Source organism: Lepidochelys kempii, chromosome 6, assembly GCF_965140285.1.
Source record: "Lepidochelys kempii isolate rLepKem1 chromosome 6, rLepKem1.hap1, whole genome shotgun sequence".
In the NCBI taxonomy this organism is placed as follows: domain Eukaryota; kingdom Metazoa; phylum Chordata; order Testudines; family Cheloniidae; genus Lepidochelys; species Lepidochelys kempii.
This window is the reverse complement of record NC_136385.1, coordinates 65,882,545-65,905,815: the sequence shown is the minus strand read 5'-3', so window position 1 is coordinate 65,905,815 and position 23,271 is coordinate 65,882,545. Positions and strand designations below refer to the sequence as shown.

The 23,271-nt window shown below is 40.3% G+C and overlaps 1 protein-coding gene across 5 annotated transcripts in view; it reads right to left on the bottom strand.

The window, feature by feature from the left end:
• SLC39A9 (solute carrier family 39 member 9) overlaps positions 1–23,271 on the bottom strand; it is a 43,823-nt gene that overhangs the window by 19,064 nt on the left and 1,488 nt on the right. For all 5 annotated transcript variants that reach the window (XR_012159428.2, XR_012159429.2, XM_073348463.2 and 2 more), the window contains exons 2-3: positions 11,201–11,309; positions 1,285–1,476 (exon numbers count right to left, since the gene is read on the bottom strand). Coding sequence is in view for 3 of the 5 variants with exons in the window: in XM_073348463.2 (XP_073204564.1) it covers positions 1,285–1,476; positions 11,201–11,309 (301 nt within the window). In the remaining 2 variants the exon portion in view is untranslated. The remainder of the gene's footprint in view (positions 1–1,284; positions 1,477–11,200; positions 11,310–23,271) is intronic.

The window sequence follows — 23,271 nt, the reverse complement described above, 5'->3', positions numbered from 1 at the left end:
TTTATAAATCCCTAACTATTCTGGCAACACTTGCAGTTACTCGGTTATATTTCATGTGGGAGATAAAGCAAAGGCTCAGAAAAATTGTTCCCTATATTGTTCAGTTTTTGAGTCTGTGCATCTTAATAGGTCAAAGACACAAGGTATCCCATTTTCTCCTAACCAGGAAAGAGAAAAAAAAGCGTTGTAAAATATAGAAAACAAGGATTTCAATACAAGTTGGTCAACTGAGTTTCTTGCTAACCTATTTGCCAAGCCTCCATTTGAGAAGCTAAGCTTATAAGCTAACAGAGTCAGTACACAGAGCATCTGTAGGGAAGACTTTTAATCAAGGTGAGAAGCCTATGTGTAGAGGAGGGGAAAGCTAGAAAAGTGAGAGTGTGATAAAAAGTATAAAATATTTACATTAACAAAATCTAAACATAAGCACATTGCTGAACACTGACAAGAAATAAGGATGTAAGTGAAGTGTGATAGAACGGTCATTTCAACAGTATTTTGAGCCACATTTTATTCAAAAGGTTTTTATTGGGGAATAAAATTTCACATAAAAAACCAAATATTTAATGATTTAGTTTTCAGGAAAGATTACCTACATTTTGTTCCGCTGTACACAGAAAACCAGCATGCACTTACAGGGAAACTACTGAGGAAAATTACCAGTGAAAGTCACCATAGCTCTTATGCTTTGTGGCCCATGTGAAGTCTACTGAGGTCAACAGGACTCCATGTGGTTCCAACAGTCAGTCTGTGCAGATCACAGGGGAGGCCTTTCTTCCATGAAAATTTACAGCCTGAACTAAGCCAATATTTTGTTCTCTGAAATGTTTAATTCAAAGCAAGACAATAAAGTAGCTAATGAAGTTAAGGCTCTGGCTATTCAGTTTTGCTATGCTATGTTGGTGGACTAATCTATTTGTCATATATTAAAACCTACACTGCTTAAAGCCTTAACACACAAAGCTGTTGATCATCTATTATTTCTAAGTAGACTTTCTCTGTCAGCATGAGCACACACTTGAGCATTATGAAGCAAATATTCACATTACGCTGGCTTCCAGCATTGACAGTAACACTGCTTTATTATTTCACGTAACAGACCATGCTTACCTTTATGTTTGTAGAATACAACTAGTTAAATAGAGCCCTCATCCTGACTGGGCACTACTGTATTAAAAATACATAATAAATAATCATATTCTGAAAATACACTTTGTTCATTCATTCTAGTTGCTGCAATGGCTCCAAGGCAAGTGCCAGTCTGGCAGGAGAGGCTTTACTTACCATCTGTAGAGTGCACGTGGGAGCTGCCTATCTGGTCCACCAAAAGCATGAAGACAAAACCAAGGACAAGGGAAACACCAATGTACGCATGTAATTTTGAATGGTCATGACCATGCTCATGCTCAGCTGTTATTTCTGCTGCTTTCTCAGATTCAATCACATTTTGAGTCTCACTGGCCTGATGGTGCTTCCCTAAAGCAGATAAACAGGTTGATTAGAAGTGAGGATCCCAAAGGTGATGTTCTAATATTTTCTACTCCTTCACTGAGAGCTTTCTTCATACCTGAACTTAATAATATAAAGCGGGAAAGAAAAATAGATTTAGAATTTTTTGTTTTGTTTTTAATGTCCTAGATTATCCCTCTTTGGGGACCAACACTGGCAGAATTCGTATACTTGCTCATCCCCTTCCTTAATATCTTAGTGCAAGGAGGGGGAGGAGTGAATCCTCAATAAGCAAGGAGGCTCTATGTTACCTAAATGCAACATTTGAATACAATCATTATATTTATAAGAATTGCTGTATTACTTTTTAAAATCATAGGTTGCCAACTCTATTAAGGTTTAAAGGGACACAAGCACTTTTAGGCCATATATTTGACCTACTTTTAAATAGAACAACACACGGTGAAGGACATGTCCTTGTAACATCCCATAAAACACATTTATGTTATTTGTTCACTAACAGTTTTAATGAAATTTGAAAAAAGAAAAAGCTTTATAATGAGACTAACCAAACCAAACTCCAAGCATCAGTCCCCACCGAGGCAGGAGTTAACTCAATTACTCCCAGAACCGAGTTGACATCAGTGATACTTGTGCACAAACAACAGAGTACACCAAGACGGGATAAAATTGATGGTACTGTCCTGTTAGGTTATAAGTTTTTGGTTTTGCGATTACAAATGTTTTAGAAAAGCCTAGTATGAATAGAAAAGCTCTCTTTATTTTGTGCAAATTTCAATGAAGAGAGTTTCCTGAGGAGCAGGAAAGGGACAGAGATAATAGAAGAACATTCAGCTGGTACATGAGAACCAGAAAGGGAAACTAAAACAGAACCTCACCAGTCTCATTTCATTCTGAAATATTTTTAAATAATGGGGTTTACACTGGGCTCTCCAGATGCAATAGCAGAAATACAGGAGCTAAGTTAAAAACCCATTATTTTTAAATATTTCATAGCTTATTGATAATGAGAAACACCTCTCACTGCAAAAACAACAAGGAGTCCTTTGGGCACCAGAGAGACTAACAAATTTATTTGGGTACAAGCTTTCGTGGGCTAAGACCCACTTCATCAGATGCATGGAGTGAAAAATACAGTAGGCAGGTATAAATATACAGCACATGAAAAGATAGGAGTTGCCTTACCAGGTGGGGGGTCATTGCTAACGAGGCCAATTCAATCAGGGTGGATGTGGCCCATTCCCAACAGTTGACAAGAAAGGGTGAATATCAACAGAGGGAAAATTATGATTGAATTGGCCTCATTCGCACTACAAAAGTAATTTTCCCTCTGTTCCCCAGTGCAAGACAATTTAGTTCTGGGGTGCAAAGCTGGGGAGCTCAGGGGAATTGGCTGGAGCCTCCCTATTGATAGTTCATGAGTGGCTGGGAGATCATTTGTGTAACACAGTTGGATGTGTCCCCGCCTGTGGATGTCTGTATAAGTGCAGTGCTTACCAGAGCATGACCTCAACATGAGTGTGAGAAGCAGCCCAGGTTGGTGGGTTTGAAGGGCACAGTGGTCCCAAAATCCAGGTTGCACCCCAACGACCCCGTCAAAACATTTGAAGTTATAATATAGCCCAAAGTATGGAAGTCAGACTTTACTAAAACATGCATTTAACCATACTTAATATCCCCAAGTATATTCACAAAAATGAAGCTGTTTCAGTTTCTTGATAATATGACCCTAGTCATCTCAGCTGCCCTTTCGTTGTTTAGGTGGGAAAAAAACAATAATCGAAGCATGGTGATTAGTTTGAGCAAAGTTCTGGGGGGTCAGAAGTTTTGGGTTTTGTTCCTGACTACAACGTGACCTCGGGCATGTCATTTAACCTCTTTGCACCTCAGCTAACTCATCTATAAAAACACTGTACACTTCCATAGCACAGGTCACCTGAATCTCTAAAAAGTACTTTATAGATAGCTGCACCTGTTTTGCTATCTTGCCAAATCAGTGACTGAGTCAGAAGCTCTGAGATATAGTCCTGACTCCCAGTCCCCTAGATAGAACTTGATGCCTCCATCACAAAACAGGGATACTAATTCTGAGTGTGTTTGCTAGGTTTACTTAGAATTTGTAAAGCACTTCAAGATCCTCATAGGAAAAGGTGCAACAGAAGTGCTAAGTAGGATATTGTGCTGAATCCAACCTTTGTCTCTTAACATTATTATAATTATTTTGTAAGGTTTTTTTCCCCAGAATACATAATGTATATTCAGAAGGGCGACTCCATATTTTCATGAAAATTCTTAGGGGGGATTTGTTTTAAAATGAATTTAAATGAAGCATTTTGCAACGCTTCAATGCCCTGCAAAATGTATGCATGGTGACTTTGAACAAAGAGGTGTCTGTGGCACACAAGACGTTCTACAGCCTCCTGAAGAAACAGTTAGCTGTGGATGATGAAATCATTGGGTAAGTCTGGGTGGGTTTTTTTTTGGTTCAAACTATTGAATAATATTGAATATTGTTTTCTATTATGAGGTCTTCTGGCTTAATTAAATACTAATGCCTCTTGAGGACAGCAGCCACCGTTGGAGACATCTGGGACAACCTGAGCAAAACATAATGATGTCTCACTGCTACTCTTTCTATGAATTAAATGGACCTTTCAACAGATCACTTCAGGGGGAGGGAGTGGGACACTATGTGCAAATGTTCAGTTATACCCTGTGTACAGATCCTTTAATTTGCAGTTAAAGGGACACTGTCCAGCTTATTGCTGTTTTTTCCACTCTTCCTATATCTCCATCTGGTCCCTTTGCACTGCTCAGGCATTACACTTGTATGAATCTCTGTCTTGTCTTTGTGTCTTCTCTTATGCTGTTCCCTAAGCTTGGAACTGTCTCCTTGATTTTTCATGCCACTAAAACTCCTTTTCTTCTTTCAATCTTCCTTAAAAGCACTGCTTCTGGAAGACCTTCAAACAATAACCCAAAAACAAAATACAAACCAACTTTAAGGGAAAACAGACTATGTTTAACTTTCTGGTACTTATACACTAGCACAAGACAGCAAAGTTTGTGTTGGAACACTGCAGTGGAAAGTGTATTGATTAAGCAAACTTTCCACTGGAATTTTAAAAGATGTAAGGAAAACATTTTATTTGCTTTGGTTTTGTAAGACTCTCAGGCTTTTACAAAAGCTTCATTAGGGCCAAATATAACCTGACTGTGTATCTTTAAAAATAGTCAAAGGTATGAACATTCAACTGGAATAAAGAGAAGAGAACACAGTCCATTTCTTAATTTAGCACTTCAATAAGTTTTAGATAGAGGACAAAAGCAAAAGAATTAAATTTTAGGCCTGCTAGACAGCACATAGAAATTAACAGCAATAGGGATATTAATCAGAGCGGATTATTTGATCAGAGCATTGGAATTTCTCTCTCAATAGCAAAACGGACCTGGCTTTGACACAATCAATAAGCGTTGAAGAAATTTTGGCTACAGATGGTGAATGGGTCTGCTACCACCATTACTTAACTGAAAAGCTGAGAAAGCAATATATTTGTTTGTTTCCTCTATATGTTCAGTTTGTCAATTTCCTATTTACTGGGCTTTACATACAGCAACAGAGGAGAGAAAAATATATAGCAAAAAAGCATCTGTAAACCACAACACTTACCGGGGGGCCTCAGGGATAGATGTAGTATCCTTTAGTTTTCTGGTTTATTTTTTAATAAACTTTAAGTTAATTGAAGTTGAGAGTTTTCCTTTAAAATTGTCCAAAATTCTTGGAAACTAACTCCAAAATCCCATCTCACTCTAACAAAGTCTCATTTTGTGAAGGTCATCTTCGATTTGGCATCCAAGTGCACAATGTTCTATACTGAAATTATGGCCCAAGGACTGTTATGAAAAGAAAATGCTGCATTTGGAGGAGTTTTGGGGGCTTAGATAAACACAGATGTGATACATTTGTTGCACAAAGATTAACTCATTAGATTTACCAATTTTAGGCCAAATGATATTACTGCCATCAGCATGGCCAAGAATTAGTGTCCCTTTAGGACACTTCAAGACACAAATGAAGTCTTTATCAAGTGTTTCACTAATTTTTCAGTGGAAAGACAAGGATGACTAGATAAGAGTCAAGCAGAATGTGGTTACTTCTGGGTAGCATACAGTGAAACTAGCTGTTCAAACAGGTGCATTGATTCATTAATAAAAACTAGACACATCATGATGTGTTGTATGCTCATTTTTCAGCCCTTGAGATCAAACACGAAAAGTTAGTTACATACTATTTTAACTGTGCACTGACCTCATAGACTAAGGTCAGAAGGGACCATTATGATCATCTAGTCTGATCTCCTGCAGAACGCAGGCCACAGAATCTCACCCACCCACTCCTGCAATAAATCTCTTACCTATGTCTGAGCTACTGAAGTCCTCAAATCATGGTTTAAAGACCTCAAGGTGCAGAGAATCCTCCAGCAAGTGACCCGTGCCCCACGCTGTCCCATACTATTCACTGATATTATTAGATTGTTTTATTTGTATGCATACTGTCTAGTTATACAGTTTTTAATCCCAGTCAGTCCAATTGCCTGCTCCATTCTAGCCACTTTAAATAAAAATTGGAAATCCCAGCTCTTCACAGCAACATCATGAATTTTCTGATACTGACATAACTGACCAACAGACACTCAACTATGCTGATTTACACCAGATGATATTTGAACCACTGTTTCTCCATTTTGGAGAGAACTAGGCTCTCTTACCTCCTCTGTATAGCACCTGCATTCATGCCGTATGTACTTGGTTTAAATAATGAGTCAGCTGTGTTCACACTCTCTCTCCTCCTCTCTAAGAATACAGTGTTAACAGATCTTTCTTTAAAGGACTCTGCACTGGCTGAAAGAATGTCATTGAAAAAGCTTTGAACCTTCTTTTTGCTCCTTCTACGGATCTTAGAATGGATCAATTTACAGAAATGGACTTGTATCACTTATTTTCCTTGGACTTTTTTCAAAGACAAATGCCAAAATCTGTAACAATGCACTTTATTTTCACCTATCCTCTCCTCCTCTTCAGTCTTTTCTGCCCCTTCTTTTCCTCTCACTCTTCCTCTCCTCCCCCTTTAATTCTTTGTGTGGTATTTTAGAAAAGGTTCCCTGAAAGAGTATATTCCATTTAATTAGGGCTGTCAAATTATTTAAAAAAAATAATCGCAATTAATCGCAAGTTTTAAAAAATAATCATGATTAATCGCAGCTTTAATTTCACTGTTAAACAATAATAGAATACTAATTTAATTTTATTATAAAATATTTTGGATGTTTTTATACATTTTCAAATATGCTGATTTTAAGTACAACACAGAATACAAAGAGTACAGTGCTCACTTGATATTATTTTTGATTACAAATATTTGCACTGTAAAAATTTTTTTAAAAAGTCAAAGCAAAAAGGGGCATACAAATGTTTTGCATATCTGGCACATAAATTCCTTGCAACGCTGGCTACAATAGTGACATGAGAACTCCTGTTCTCACTTTCAGGTGACATTGTAAAGAAGAAGAGGGCAGCATTATCGACGGTGAATGTAAACAAACTTGTTTGTCTTAGCGATTGACTGAACAAGGACTTGTAGGCTCTAAAGTTTTATATTGTTTTGTTTTTGAGTGCAGTTATGAGAAAAAAAAATTCTACTTTTTTAATTGCACTTTCATGATAAAGAGATTGTACTATAATACTTGTATGAGGTGAACTGAAAAATACTATTTCTTTTGTTTATCTTTTTACAGTGTAAATATTTGTAATAAACAAGTAAGCACTGTACATATTATATTGTGTTGTAAATGAAATCAACATATTTGAAAATGTAGAAAAACATCCAAAAATATTTATAATAAATTTAAATTGGTATTCTATTATTGTTTTACAGTTTGACTAAAACTGATTAATTGTAACTTTTTAAAATCTAGTTAATTTGTTTTGCATCAATCACTTGAGTTAACTGCGATCAATTGATAGCCCTCCTCTACATTTAATTTTTTTAAAATATAATCACACACAATTCCAAGGGAACAATATAAGCCAATGTTTCGTTTTATCAAGGTTTATTTTCTGCATTTTTTTCCCTTTTAGCTGTATAAACAGAAATGATTTTTATAGGCTGTTTTTCTTGTACGTTACTTTGCTATTTAAAGTCAAAAATAAAAATTCGGAAAATACACTGTCAATCAGCATGTGTTTTTTTTATATCTAGCCCAGATCAGTTTGTGTGCATGAACCTTCTCAAAAAAAGGTGAGCTACAATGTTCAATTCAAGAAAACATTCCCTGTTCTGTTTAGATTAGTAAATCAACTCCATTGCCATAGAAACAGACCTCTTAAAGAGAAAATCAATTTTGTTTTAAGATGTATTTGAAAAGTTTTGAAGTTTAAATATATGTTCTGTTTTTTGCTTGGGATCACAGACTTTATGAAGAAAAAAGCTTTATAGTTCATCTTTACTTAATAAAATCTGTAAGATTTGTGAGTAATAGTTCCGTGGGTTGGCGGGGAATGCTCACAATACCTAATCACTCTGCAGACACACTACAGCAGAGTACGCTTGGGAATACTGACTGTCTACAGCAGAGGTGGGCGAACTGTGGTCCGTGGGCCACATCTGGCCCGCGGGACCATCCTGCCCAGCCCCTGAGCTCCTGCTCCCGCGTGGTCCTCCATCCCCCGCAGCCTCAGCGCGCTGCGAGCGCTCTGGCCCGCTGCTCCTCCGGGGTGGCAAAGCTGGCTCTAGTGGGGCTGCGAGCTCCTGCTGCTCTGAGCAGCATGGTAACAGGGCTGGGGGGGGGGGGGTTTGGATGGGGTGGAGGTTCAGGGTGGGGCAGTCAGGAGACAGGAAACAGGGGGCATTGGATAGGCATGAGAGTCCCAGGGGGGTGCCTGTCAAGGGGGCAGGGCTGTGGATAGGGGTCGGGGCAGTGAGGGGACAGGGTCCAGGGGGGGTTGGATGGAGGGTGTGGTCCCGGGGGGCCTCTCTGGGGGCAGGGGTGTGGATAGGGGTCGAGGCAGTCAGGGGACAGGGAGGGTTGGATGGGGGTGGGGTCTCTCAGGGGGCAATTGGGGCAGTGGTCCCAGGAGGGGGTGGTCAGGGGACAAGGAGCAGAGGGGGTTGGATGGGTGGGGAGTTCTGTGGAAGGGCACTCAGGGGGCGGGAAGTGGGAGGCGGGGGATAGGGGGCAGGGGCCAAGTTGTTTGGGGAGGCACAGCCTTCCCTACCCGGCCCTCCATACAGTTTCACAAATCCGATGTGGCTCTTGGGCCAAAAAGTTTGCCCACCCCTGGTCTACAGCCATGTTATGATTGCACCAGTCAGGCCTTTCCAGTGATATACCAACTCACAGTTTGGACCACCCCACTAAAAAGAGAATCCCTATAAACCATTATGTCTAAAAACAATTCTGCTTTTAAAACACAGGGGAGAAAGAACACCTGATGCATTGGGACCTGGAGCAGCACATCTTTTCTTTATTCTTTTCTTCTAATAGGAACTTTTAAAAAAAAATAGCGGTGGTACACATTACATAAAAGCAGTTTTGGGGGTGGGTCAAGCTAATAAGCCAGACGATCATAGACCACTCCAGAGCGTGCATTAATAGGCTACTGACTGCACTTCTCCAACAGTTGATGGTACAAGGCCACTGATCTTGTGCCTCACAACATACCCAAGGTTGTACTAATAGCCTATCACTGCACAGTGAACATTGCTGTATTAATCAATTTGTTATGTTAGCATAGTGAGCAAGAGGCATCAGTGAATAATTTCTGTGTCTCAATGACAGATACAAATATCCTTCTAGATACATGCAGTCTCTGTCATGCAAAAATCAGATTCAAACTTAGTTAAACATGGCTGCATATGTGAAAGTAGAATCAAATAAATTTAGAGCTAAGACTAAAAATCTTCTTAGCTGACCTTTCAGACTTAATGAGTGAAGGAAAACAAGCCAGATCAGATTCTTATGCTTAATTCTGAATGCCTTACTTTTGTAAGTGGACTCTATCTTTTATAACGACCTTCATGGCTGAGTCTATGTAAGTGGGTGCAGCTCTCTACAACTTTATCTTCACACGTAATACACACAGTTTCTGCAGTAATATTAGGATTAACTCATTTTTCCTTGATTTATTAGTTCTAGTTCTCTTCTATTTGCCCTAAAAAGGGAGACAAAGGATCAAGATTTGATTTGTAACCTGAGCAACACTGAAGGGACCTAAATTCTGGGCTGAAATCACTGTATCTGAAAAAAATAACTCTTAATGTTACTTAAATAATTTCTTTATGGCTAGATTGGCTTTGTGCAGGGCATTTCATGTTAGAAATTTAGTTTAAGATAGCATTAATGCATACTGTAAGTTTCCCAGTTATGTATTTTACTTCAATATGGATGGACAATATGCATGAACTGCTGTGTAAATAGGAAGAGACAGAATTTTTCAAATGCCTCTGATTTACTTGATAGTTTAATGGGTCAGCTCGGCTCACTGAAGGTGTCAAGCCTTGGCAATAAACCGACCAAAAATTTAATGAGAAAAATATAAGTGCTCCCAATAACGTTATCTGCTGCTAATCATAACAAGAGAAATAATGTGTTGCCCTCTTAAGATTAAAATGGAATGGATCACAAACCCTCAACTGAAGTGCAGTATAGTGAGATGCTACAACAAACATACAGATTGGAAAGTGTATGAACACATGAATAAATAGTTAATGTTATTGCAAGATTCTATGTTTATTAAATACGAATAATTTTAAGTTACATGAAAGGCACTAGACAAGCCTAAAATACACAGACTATAAAGTAGGTTAAATAAGTGCAAATGGTAAAAATAAAAAATATATTCTTCTCCAAAACATGTAAGAGGAAAGCACAGAGATATCAAGAAAAACAAAAAAACACCTTACTATGGTATCATATAGTTCTCACCCACTGATATGCAGTAGCAGAACTGGTACTTCAAACATGTTTGAAAAGTCCTCTAGAGTCCCATCTTCCACATGTTGACATTTCTTTGTATTAGGATCCAGTGCGCTGCTGCCACCCACCTTTGACTGAATTACTGATCTTAAATCTACTCAAAACCTGTGTCATACAACTGTAAAAGCACCTCAAGCTCCAATGAGGATTAGAATGCACTCGAATGAGAGATGATGGGCATTACCTGATATAACTAAGGGATGGTATAACTGGTACAGTTATCCAAGACTTTTGGGCTTCAAGGATACCCTAAGCCTATGTCTCTCTAAAGACATGTACTTTCACTTAACAAAAAAAATCAGTAGGCCTCAAACAATTTTGCCAATTAGTTTAACAAGCAATTTTGGCCTGTTAAACTAATTAGCAAAATTGTTTGAGGCCAACTGAGCTTAGAAAGTTCTTCAGCTACAAGGGAGTGAGACTCTTTTGCAAGATAAAAATATATGGAGATCTATAAAACACCACTGATAGTGACTGCAATAACCAAAAGGGACCTAAACCACAGAAAGCAGCAGCTTATAAACACAAATTAAATCTTTTTCAAAGGCAATTCCTTTTGTCCATTATGTCCATTGTTTGAGGTTTAAGCAAGAGATCAACTTTAATTATTCTCAGAGTAAGAAACTCTACTTGTGCCTTTCTGGCTTATCAACTGTCTTGCACAAGGACATATATCAGGCTGGTTTTTTTCTCACCCTCCAAAATGTCTTCATAAAGTGCATGTACTCCTTCAGGCACAATTACCGCCAAGGCAGTTCCGCAGAGGAGCCCAGCACCCAGAACTGTCACCAGCTTTAACCTTTCCTGCAAGGAAGCATAAAACAAGTAACACTCTTTAGTAATGAAAAAAAACCTCTCCTATTCCCCAACAAAAACCAAGAACTTTAACATTTGGGATCAATATTTTTGCTCAAGAGTGTTGAAAAGACCAGTAGCATGAGAAATTATAGCTCCTGATCCACAGATCAAGGTAGGATGGATGCAATGCATGTTTCCCTTGCAATGTTTTAGAGATTACTTTAATCCAGTGTTAAGTGAGATTTGTCATCCACAGACTCACTTCTGAGCTTTTTCTGCATACACTGCCAAACACTATTTAACACACACTACTTACTTTACGCTGGAGTAAACTTACTTCATGCAGTTCTGCTCAACAACTCAGTGCTTCATAAAATTTGTTACTTTGAATGACAAAGTAGGGTGGATAGAAGACAATGCTTTTTAAAAAAATATATAATTGGATTATTTTATTTAAATACATTTTTCTCTTTAAAACTAAACCTATTTGAAATTACGATAGCTGACATAAAGGCCTAATTTTACCATAATCTATTAAAATAATTTAGATTAAATAAAAAATATTCAAGAAGTACATTTGCTGCTGAAGTATTAAAGAAAGTAAAACCACTGAACTGGTTGAAGTCATTGGCTAAGCACCTGGAACCAGTCTGTTGAAGTGTTAAACCAACTTTTGACAGAACTATCCTCTTCTGCAGGTACAGAGAGAGTATTTTCTTCATTTCAGTTTATTCAACTAGCTCAGTTCGATGACTAATTAATTCAATGTTAAGAACATAACTGGGAGTTGAAAAGCAAGGAAGCTTGTGAATACAAATGAGGTGCAAGAGGGTGAGACCTACTAGTTCTAAAATCTTGAAGGATGTGATGACCAGAAATAATAAGTTCAATTCACTAAATACAGATAATATAGTTTAATAAATCAGTTAGTTTTAAATACAAAACATTTTGATAAACTTTATGTATGCATCACATTTACAGTAGTTTTATTTAATAAAAACAATTAAAATGCCGTTTGTGAATTTTAACTGAATTCCAATTTCCATCCAAATGCAGATTGACACAAATCAGAAGCAAAAATTTAATCATCTAGTAAAGAAGAAATGTAACATTCACTGTTTTCTAATGCAATAAAAATATAAACATTAAAAATCTGAATAAATGTATGTTCAGCTATATAATTGGTTAAATACATGTGCAGAGATATACTGTATCCTCCTGGTTAGCAAAAGAGAGGACCAAATTTAGTGTAAAGGTTATATTTAGTTGCAAACTAATGTGTTTTAATGGTTACCAAACAATAAGAATCACCTTTTTTAGAAAAATCATAAAAAGTACAAATGCACATCACGATTAAAATTTATTATTATTGATTAAATCAAAATTTCCTGCTTGCTGATTTAAATCATGAGTAAAAGCAGTGATTGATATCAATCTACCCTGTCAGAAAAACACAAAGCATTAAAATCTGCCAATCATTTAGGATTCCCTCCCTTCCCCCTACAAAAGTGAGGTCTATTAGTCTACAGTACAGTTCCCCAAGAGAGTGGTAACAGATGAATAGATTGCGATCCCTTCTAATTTATATGGATTTAGAAAAAGTTAGCTGCTTTTCATGTATGCCTGATAGATTCCAAAGCAGTATAAAAAAAATTATAAAAGAGTAGGGAAAAAATGATCCACAAAACTTTACGATATATATTTTCCTTCCAGAAACTGAATTTCATAACTTTACATTCTTAAAGGTTAATAAAGAGTTGGAATAGCAATGTGTACTGTCAGCATCTCTAACTCAGACAATTTTGAGCAGGAAATGAAAATGAAAGATGTCCTCTTCTTTGATAAATAAGGGCAGCTGACAAGCAATGAAATGGGAAATACCTGCAGTAGAAAGGACTATTTTACTTGATAATGAAGATTACGCTAAACCTCGGCTGCCAGATCCACTGAGGTGAATACTGTTTATGCATGTATGAGTTTTGAAGGATCAAATTTGAAGGATCAGCAGCCCAATTTTGACAGATTCAGGTTTATACTTTCAGAGCCATTCAAGCAAGGCCATTTTTGAGGTGTCCCCCTACAAATGATACTCCTTATTTTTGTCCATTGTAAAAATCCAAATTTTTGCCCTATGAAGCCAAAACCTACTCTGCAATGTTAAAACCAAAAAATAATAATGTACTATTAATACAGTGTACAACTTGTTGACTATTGCTCTTTAATGAGGCTAGATTATAGAAACAGAGTAAAAAATACCCTTTATAACTTATTTTTTGAATTATGGTAGCACCTAAAAACCCTGATCAGAATCAGGAGCCCAACTGTAATAGACCAGGGTGTCAAATATACACCTGGCCAGCAAGGTGTATTTATAAAGCCTGCAGGATATATCCAGACTGTGCAGAAACTCAGCTTTCATTTAAAAAACAAAGGAAATTTCTAGACTTCATGGATGCAGAGATAACTTTCTAAACATAAACAGAGTGTAACTGAAAGTGATATCTGCCTGAATCCAGTTTGAAACAACAATGTAGGGGGAAATCCTCTGTTCTCTATTAATCTAGAGTGTCAACTCTACACCCCAATCATGACATTTCAATGTCAACATTAACTGTTAATTGCTGATCATTTTAATAGATGGACTGGGAAGGAGCTGGGATTGAAAGCCCCATGCTGGAGGCAACTGAAGGTTGCTATCAGCAAGGAAATGTACAGGAAAAAACAGAGAAGACTCACAAAAACAAGGAAGAGGGAGAGAAAAAGAGGATGGAGGATAAGAAAGGAAAAGAAACAAATCAGGAATAGCAGCAGGCCTAAAAGGGAGCATACTGCCTCAATGCGTGATTAATGTAACAAGGCACTAAACAGCTAATAAATAATATGTTGAGTTACTACATGAAGGCCACATGCTCCCTTTGAACCCTGTGCAAACCTCCCATTGACAAGAGTGGGCATTCTGCTCTGAATTATTAGGAATATATAGCCCTGAATTTCTCTCTGCCCATTGATCATAGCTGTATAAGGGGATTTGCCCTCCTCATCTCCAAATGCGTTTCACATCTTGTGCTAACCACAGTACAAAGTGTAAAAAAATGGTCCTAATACCAAAAAACTTCCAATCTAAATGACAAGAGATGCAACAAGTGAGGCAACCAGAAGGAATGGAGAAAGCAGACAAGGGAAATAGTTATTAGATAACCCAGACACAGCTAAATAGCTGACAGTTATATTTAAAAAAAGGGGGTGGGGGAGAAGACATCTCAGAGGTACCTACTGACCATCTACCTAGCTTATGAGCAACATAGCTAGCAGCTTCCCCAGACACTGTGCTAAAGAGAAGTCCTGATGACATATTTGAATGAGGACAGAATAGTGTCTTTACGAACCAATTCAGAATGTACTCAATGCATGAGTGACAGCATACTTAAAAAAAAAAAAAAAAAGCCCAAAAGTCTTCATGGGAGGAGTGGACAAAAGGATAACCAAGGCGGACACTGACAGTAAAATGGACACCACACAAATCAAGAGAGGATCAATTCAGCTGTGTTAAATTGTGAAGGGTAAAACTAAGAATCAGAAGTCAATATTTGATGTGGCAGCAAAGAGGGAAACCAGTAGGTGATTTCAGAGAGGGGAGCCACATGAACAGAATGACGACCCAGGAAGATTAGCAGCTGCATTTTAAATGGAGCTGAGGGGAGCAAAATGGTTATCAGGAAAGCCAGAGAGAAGGTGGGTTCTATAGCCAAGGCAGCAGATGAAGAGGGTTTGGATGGAAGTTTTAGCAGCATGGGCAGAGAGAAAAGGGTAGGATTTTAGAGATTTTATAGAGGGAGATAAGGCAGGATTTGAATGCTGCCTACATGTGCAGGTTTAGAGAGGATGGAGATGAAAATGACACCTAGGTTGTAGGACTGCTGCTGGTGAATGAACCAATATGCAATATAGCTTGTTCACCTATAGATGATACTGGTGCTGAATAGCAGTGGTAACAGTAACAAAAACAAATGTACATAACTCAGATATGTAGGGAGTGCAGTGGCAGCCAAAAAAGCTAACAATGTTAGGAACCATTTTAGGAAAGGGATAGATAAGAAGACAGTAAATATCATAATGCCTCTACATACATCCATGGTAAGCCCATATCTTGAATACTGTGTGCAAATCTGATTGCCCCATCTCAAAAAAAAGATACCTTAGAAATGGAAAAGGTACAGAGAAGGGCAACAAAAATGATTAGGGGTATGGAACAGCTTCCGTATGAAGAGAGATTAATAAGATTGGAATTAATAAAGTTTTCATCTTGGAAAAGATGACTGAGAGGGAATATAGAGGTCTATAAAATCTTTACTGGTATGGAGAAAGTGAATAAGGAAATGTTATTTACTCCTTCATGTAACACAAAAACCAGGGGTCATCCAATGAAATTAATAGGCAACAGGTTTAAAAACAAACAAAAGGAAGTACTTCTTCACACAGTGCACAGTCAACCTGTGGAACTCATTGCCAGACGATATTGTGAAGGCCAAAACAATAGTCGGGTTCAAAAAAAGAACTAGATAAGTTCATGGAACATAGATCCATCAATAGCTATTAGCCAGGATGGTCAGGGATGCAACAGTATGTTCCGAGTGTGCCCTAGCCCTGGTCTACACTATGAGTTTAGGTCAAATTTAGCAGCGTTAGATCGATTTAACCCTGCACCTGTCCACACGAAGAAGCCATTTTTGTTGACTTAAAGGGCTCTTAAAATAGATTTTTGTACTCCTGCCCGACGAGGGGATTAGCGCTGAAGTTGACATTGCTGGGTCAAATTTGGGGTAGTGTGGAAGCAATTCAACAGTACTGGCCTCCGGGAGCTATCCCAGAGTGCTCCATTGTGACCGCTCTGGACAGCACTTTCAACTCAGATGCACTGGCTAGATACACAGGAGAAGCACTGGGAACTTTTGAATTTCATTTCCTGTTTGCCCAGCGTGGCGAGCTCATCAGCAGAGGTGACCATGCAGTCCCAGAATCGCAAAAGAGCTCCAGCATGGACCGAACGGGAGGTACTGGATCTGATCACTGTAAGGGGAGATGAATCCGCGCTATCAGAACTCCATTTCAAAAGACGAAATGCCAATATATTTGAAAAAAATCTCCAAGGTGGTAGTCTCACGCAACAGGGATGAGAATTTACGGGACGAGGAGGACAGCACACAACAGGCAAGTGGAGAAATCGTTCTCCCCGACAGCCAGGAACTGTTTATCACCCTGGAGCCAATATCCTCCCAAGGCGGGCTCCCGGACCATGAAGCCGGAGAAGGCACCTCTGGTGAGTGTACCTTTGTAAATATAATACATGTTTTAATAACAAGCGTGTTTAATGATTAATTTGCCCTGAAGACTTGGGATGCATTCGCGGCCAGTACAGCTACTGGAAAAGTCTGTTAACATGTCTGGGAATGGAGCGGAAATCCGCCAGGGACATTATTAAGGGGACATTCAGAGGTGGCCTTTCCTGCTGGGCTGTTTGCCTGTGGCTGAAAAGAAATCCTCCCTGCTTTTAGCCAAACGGTGGAGGGGGGGCCCGTTCACGCTGAGCTGTTTGTGTTTGGCTGGCAGGGATCTTCCCTGATATTAGTCACGCGGTAGGGAGAGGTGCTTGGTATGGGAAAGGACGGCGCTGCTGTTTGAAACCATTCCCACATGTTATGGAGGTTGAAGAAGCTGAAAGACTGTGGTTTACAATGGCTGCCTGGAAGCCGAATTCTGTTGCCCAGCCCTGCGTGTGTGATCTCTCACACCAAACCAGCAGGCCCTCAATGTAAGAGGCAAAATGCGACCTTGTACCAAAAGCACATGTGCTATGTAATATTAACAGCTTGGTTCACCGTGAAAGAGTCTACTCATTGTTCTCTAAACTGTGTCTATTTAAATACTGCTCTCCCCTTTTTTCCTCCAGCAGTTGCAAATATTTCAACGCTCTGTCCCAGAGGCTAGTGCAGATAAGAAGGCGAAAAAAAATGCACTCACGATGAAATGTTCTCTGAGCTCATGCAGTCCTCCCGCACTGAAAGAATGCGTGGAGGCAAACAATGGCAGAGTCCAGGAAACAGAAAATGAATGAGAGGACAGGAGGGACGAGCAAGATGAGAGGTTGCGGCAGCGTGATGAGAGGAGGCAGGATGCAATGCTGAGGCTACTTGGGGATCAAACTGATATGCTTCAGCATCTGGTAGAGCTGCAGGAAAGGCAGCAAAAGCACAGACCACAGCTGCAACCCCTGTGTAACCGCCCGTCCTTCTCCCCAAGTTCCACAGCCTCCTCACCCAGACACTCAAGAACGCGGTGGGGGGCCCCCCGCTCCGGGCCCCCAACCACTCCACCCCAGAGGATTGCCCAAGCAACAGAAAGCTGACATTCAATAAGTTTTGAAGTGCAATGTGGCCCTGGCCTTGTCCTTCCCTCCTCTCCTCATCCACCACCCCACCCGGTGCTTCCCTCCTCCCCCACCCCTCCCAGGCTACCTTGGCAGTTATCCCCCTATTTGTGTGATGAATTAATAAAGAATGCATGAATGTGAAGCAACAATGACTTTATTGCCTCTGCAAGTGGTGATGGAACTGGGGAGGGCGGTTAGCTTACAGGGAAGTAGAGTGAACCAAGGGGGTGAGTTTTCATCAAGGAAAACAAACAAAACTGTCACACGTAGCCTGATCAGTCATGAAACGGTTTTTCAAAGCTACTCTGATGTACAGCGTGCCCTCCTGTGCTCTTCTAATCACCCTGATGTCTGGCTGCACATAATCAGAGGTCAGGCAATTTGCCTCAACCTCCCACCCCGCCATAAACGTCTCCCCCTTACTCTCTCAGATATTGTGGAGCGCACAGCAAGCAATAACAACAGTGGGAATATTGGTTTCACTGAGGTTTAACCGAGTCAGTAAACTGTGCCAGTGCGCTTTTAAATGTCCAATGCACATTCTACCACCATTCTGCACTTGCTCAGCCTATAGTTGAACAGCTCCTGACTACTGTCCAGGCTGCCTGTGTATGGCTTCATGAGCCAGGGCATTAAGGGGCAGGCTGGGTCCTCAAGGATAACTATAGGCATTTCAACATCCCCAACAATTATTTTCTGGTCTGGAAAGTAAGTCCCTTCCTGCAGCTGTTCAAACAGACCAGAGTTCCTGAAGATGCAAGCGTCATGTACCTTTCCTGGCCATCCCACGTTGATGTCGGTGATCCACCAGTGCCTGCAGCACCACTGAAAAGTACCCCTTGCGGTTTACGTATTGGCTGCCAAGGTGCTCCAGTCCCAACATAGGGATATGTGTTCCGTCTATCGCCCCCCCAACAGTTAGGGAATCCTATTGCAACAAAGCCATCCACTATAACCTGCACATTTCCCAGAGTCACTACCCTTGATAGCAGCAGCTCAGTGATTGCGCTGCCTACTTGGATCATAACAGCCCCCACAGTAGATTTGCTCACTCCAAATTGATTCCCGACTGACCGGTAGCTGTCTGGCGTTGCAAGCTTCCACAGGGCTTTTTTATTGCCACTCGCTTGTGCACTATGAGCACTGCTCTAATCTTGGTATTCTTGCACTTCAGGGCAGGGGAAAGCAAGTCACAAAGTTCCATGAAAATGCCCTTACACATGCGAAAGTTTCACAGCCACTGGGAATCATCCCAGACCTGCAACTCTATGCGGTCCCACCAGTCTGTGCTTGTTTCCCAGGCCCAGAATCAGCATTCCATGGCACGAGCCTGCTCCATTGCCACCAGGATGTCCAAATTGCTGGGGCCCATACTTTGAGAGAAGTCTGTGTCCATGTCCTCATCACTCTCGTCACCACGCTGCCATCACCTCCTTGCCCGCTTTTGCAGGTTCTGGTTCTGCACATACTGCAGGATAATGCGCAAGGTGTTTACACTGCTCATAACTGCCGTGGTGATCTGTGCGGGTTCCATGCTTGCCATGGTATGGCGTCTGCAGGAGAGCAGAGTTGCAATGGAAGCAGTGCCTGACAATGGATGACATGAGAATAGGTATTTATAGAGAACGACGAGAGGACCTGCAAGGTGGAGTTACAGCAGAAGTGGTGGAGGACGACAGTTAGCACTGCGCACGTTTCCTGAGGAAGAACACACGTACCCGGGAGCCCATGACAGACAACATGGAGAAATTCGCTATTGAGACAACAGCAGCAGAGCAGACTTGCAGTGGATGATGACGATTAGCAGTCCTACTGCACCATCTGCTGAAAGCAGTATGGCATCCACACAGAAAAAAGGCACGAAACGATTGTCTGCCGTTGCTTTCACAGAGGGAGGGGTGACTGACGACATGTACCCAAAACCACCCGTGAATGTTTTTGCCCCATCAGGCATTGGGAGTTTAACCCAGAATTCTAATGGGCAGCGGAGACTGCGGGAACTGTGGGATAGCTATTCACAGTGCACTGCTCCATAAGTCGATGCTTGCCACGGTAGTGAGGACGCACTCTGCCGACTTAATGCGCTTAGTGTGGACATACACAATCGACTGTATAAAATCAATTTCTAAGAATCGACTTCTATAATATCAGCCTAATTTTGTAGTGTAGACATACCCCTAACCTCTGTTTGTCAGAAGCTGGGAGTGGACGATGGGATGGATCACTTGATGATTACCTGTTCTGTTTATTCCCTCTGAAGCACCTGGCATTGGCCACTGTCAGAAGACAGGCTAGAGGACTAGATGGACCATTGGTCCACCCCAATATAGCCATTCTTATGTGCAAGAAGTTGTCCTAACTACACTTTCCTGAGTACAACTCTGCTTTAAAGACCCCTCTCCAGCAACATACCATCAGACAAATGGACTTAATTTTAAAAAAATGGCACAAGTGAAAATTACTATAGATGGACCCATGTAAAAAAACCTAAAACCTTGCCAGGGCTTAAACTTTTCACATTAAAAAAATGAATATGAATTCTAGTAAAGGATTAAAACTGGAGTAAGTAGTGAAATTCCTGTTTTGCAAGCATCTAAAATTTCACATTACAGAAGGGATTCAATCCCCAAGGTAGGTTTAAAGAGAAGTCATGAAAATCATTAAAAGGGTTTATTTAAAGGAAAGCTTGAATTATGGCACTGTAATAGTCAAAAATAACAAAGGAGCTCTCAAAAGCACCAGTACACAGTTTATGTCAGCTTGATTTTAAAAAAAAAGAAAAAAAAGAAGTGTGATCAGGAGATGCATAAATGCAGAATGACCCCAACTGTTTTATGACACTTCTTCAAAAAATTTACCATGGCCCTTATACTGATCTGAAAGTCTGACTAGAAGGATTAAATAAAAATTGCAATGGATTATAAAAAGGTATTCTACTCTCTACACAACTACAAAGATGTCACTGCAAAAGTTTAGTTTTTCTTAAACAATTAGCAAACTGCAGTGAAAAAGCAGTCACCATCATCCTAATTTGATACATAACAAGGCCAAGTGCTAGTTCGTGATGAAACTAACAACTTATTTGTTTAAAATATAATCATCAGCTAGTCAGAGGTCAAAGTGAAAAAAAAATACCAGAGAACAAGTAATTTCATGAAAATTAATAATGTATAGTGACACCTCACAACACAAACATGTTGCAATCAGAATCATTAGATTAGCCACATTAGGGTCTTACCTACACACACAAATGTACACCGGTTTAGATAAACTAATGGAAACCACCGTGTGGACACACATTTCATTTTAAGAGTAACTTATATAATTTAGCTTAAACATGTTTCTGAGGCCTAGCCTACACTTAAAATTCTGACAGGCATAGCTACGTCGCTCCCTCAGGGGGTAATCACATAGTTATGCCAACCCAAACACTAGTGTGGATGCATGGCTAGTTTGACAGCAGACTGCTTCTGTGGACCTACCCTACCACCACCGAGGGTGGTGGATTACCTACAACACAAAAAACCTTTCCATTGCTGTAGGAAGGGTCTACACTATGGTGCTACAGTAGGAGAGCTATAGCACCAGTAGCGGAGACCTGACCTACACACACCAAGTATAAGTTTTAAATAAACAATTTAATACTGTACCCAGCAATGATGATTGTGAAGCTTGGTTGAGGTGGTGAAGTTAGAGGGTGGAAGAGGGTGGGATATTTCCCAGGGAATGCCTTACTGCTAAATGATGAACTAGCATTTGGCTGAGCCCTCAAGGGGTTAACTCGTTGTTAATGTAGCCTCACACTCCACAAGGCAGCACAAATGGAGGGAGGGGAGACAGCGTGGCAGACAGAGAGACACACACCCTGTGTGTAGGAGAGAGAGAGAGAGATGTGCATTGCCCCTTTAAGTATGCCGACCAAACTCTAAGTACATTGCCTTTAAAAAGATCAGGAAGTTGAGACAGCAACTGCAGTCTTGGTCTCTCCCTCTCCCTGTCCTGAGCTCTGTCCTATCCCCACCCTGCTCTATATGGAGAAAGGGTAAGCAGGGGGCAGGAGTAGGGGAGAGGGGGACACCCTGACATTAGGCCCCCCCCTTCCCTCCTCCCCTGCACAGCAAGCAGGAGGCTCCGAGGAGCAGCTCCAAGGCAGAGGGCAGGAGCAGCACATGGCAGCGGGGGGAGGGCTGAACTGCGGGCAATTGGAAGCCTTCTGGGCGGCTGCTGCACAGGGAACTTAGGGTAGCGGATGGGGGGCTGCCGATCTAACCTTGTTCCAAGCCCCCACCAGCTAGCTGCAACGGGCTGTTGTTCCTGAAAGCAGTGGACAAAGTAGGCGGCTGCCAAACAATGTTATAAGGAAGCATTGTGCAACTTTAAACGAGCATGTTCCCTAACTGATCAGCAACATAACAACCTTAACCGAGACGACTTTTAGCGAGGAGTTACTGTAAAATATGCACAGAACAAGAGAACCATAAAATCCACAGTTTTCTTGCAGTCATAAGAGTGTCTTCATGTCAGTCAAGTTAAAAAGAATTTGGGTCTAAACTGACTTGTCCTTATTTGAAAATTAATTAGGTAAACAGATTTTCAGTCAACAATTCACTAAACCATCCCTTAAACAAACTGCTTCACTAAAAATCTGTAGTTATACAGACTTTGGAACCTTCTTTTGAGACTGTCTGCACCCACATCTCACAACATTCTAAGCAAAGGTAATTTCACCCCTAAACTAATCTAGTTTAGAACCCCAGGATTACAGTTTGGAATTAAACCTTGAACAAAGGGAAATAAACTCAATATTTTTGCACACCAGGTTAGTGAATATTCCAGAAAGGCCAAATTCTTGTAACAAGCAAAGGAAGAAAAATGAGGAAAGGATTTACTAGTTAAACCATTACTGCTAATACATAAGATGCTACCTTGCTAATGAGACTATGAGCTGGCCATAATTCCTATTAAGACATTTTCTCTACAAACTTTCAATATCACATTCACTTCTAAACTCCCCCTTTCGTTTACTCATTCCATTATTACAATCACAAATAAAAAAAGTGTAATGCCACTGATATACATCATATCTAAAGCAAAAAGGGAACTCAGAGCCAAGCATTAAACATTTAATTATGGGAAGAAATCCGTTAGTGCCTAACGTGTGTTTTATTTAATAAAAGAAGTTTCTCTCTCTCCTCCAGAAGATACTCCTTCATCTTAATGTCTCTATGACAGTCTTCATTCATGTAAACCCCCAAATCAACGTTGTGTACTTAATGTGCCTTATCAAGGATAAGGCTCCTAACACTATATTATACTTATATCATAAACTCTTTGTGGCAGGAACTTTTATTGTTTGTAAAACACTTAAGACAATGGGGCCCCAGTCCTAACTGGGGGTTCTGGGTGCTACCCCAATATAAAAAACAAACTATTTGGGGGACTGGGAGAGGTGGGGTCACTGTTGAACAATGGAGAACTGTGAAGATATGAGATTCAGCTCATAAGAGGTGAGAGAACAGTGGGTTATTAAATCACCCCATC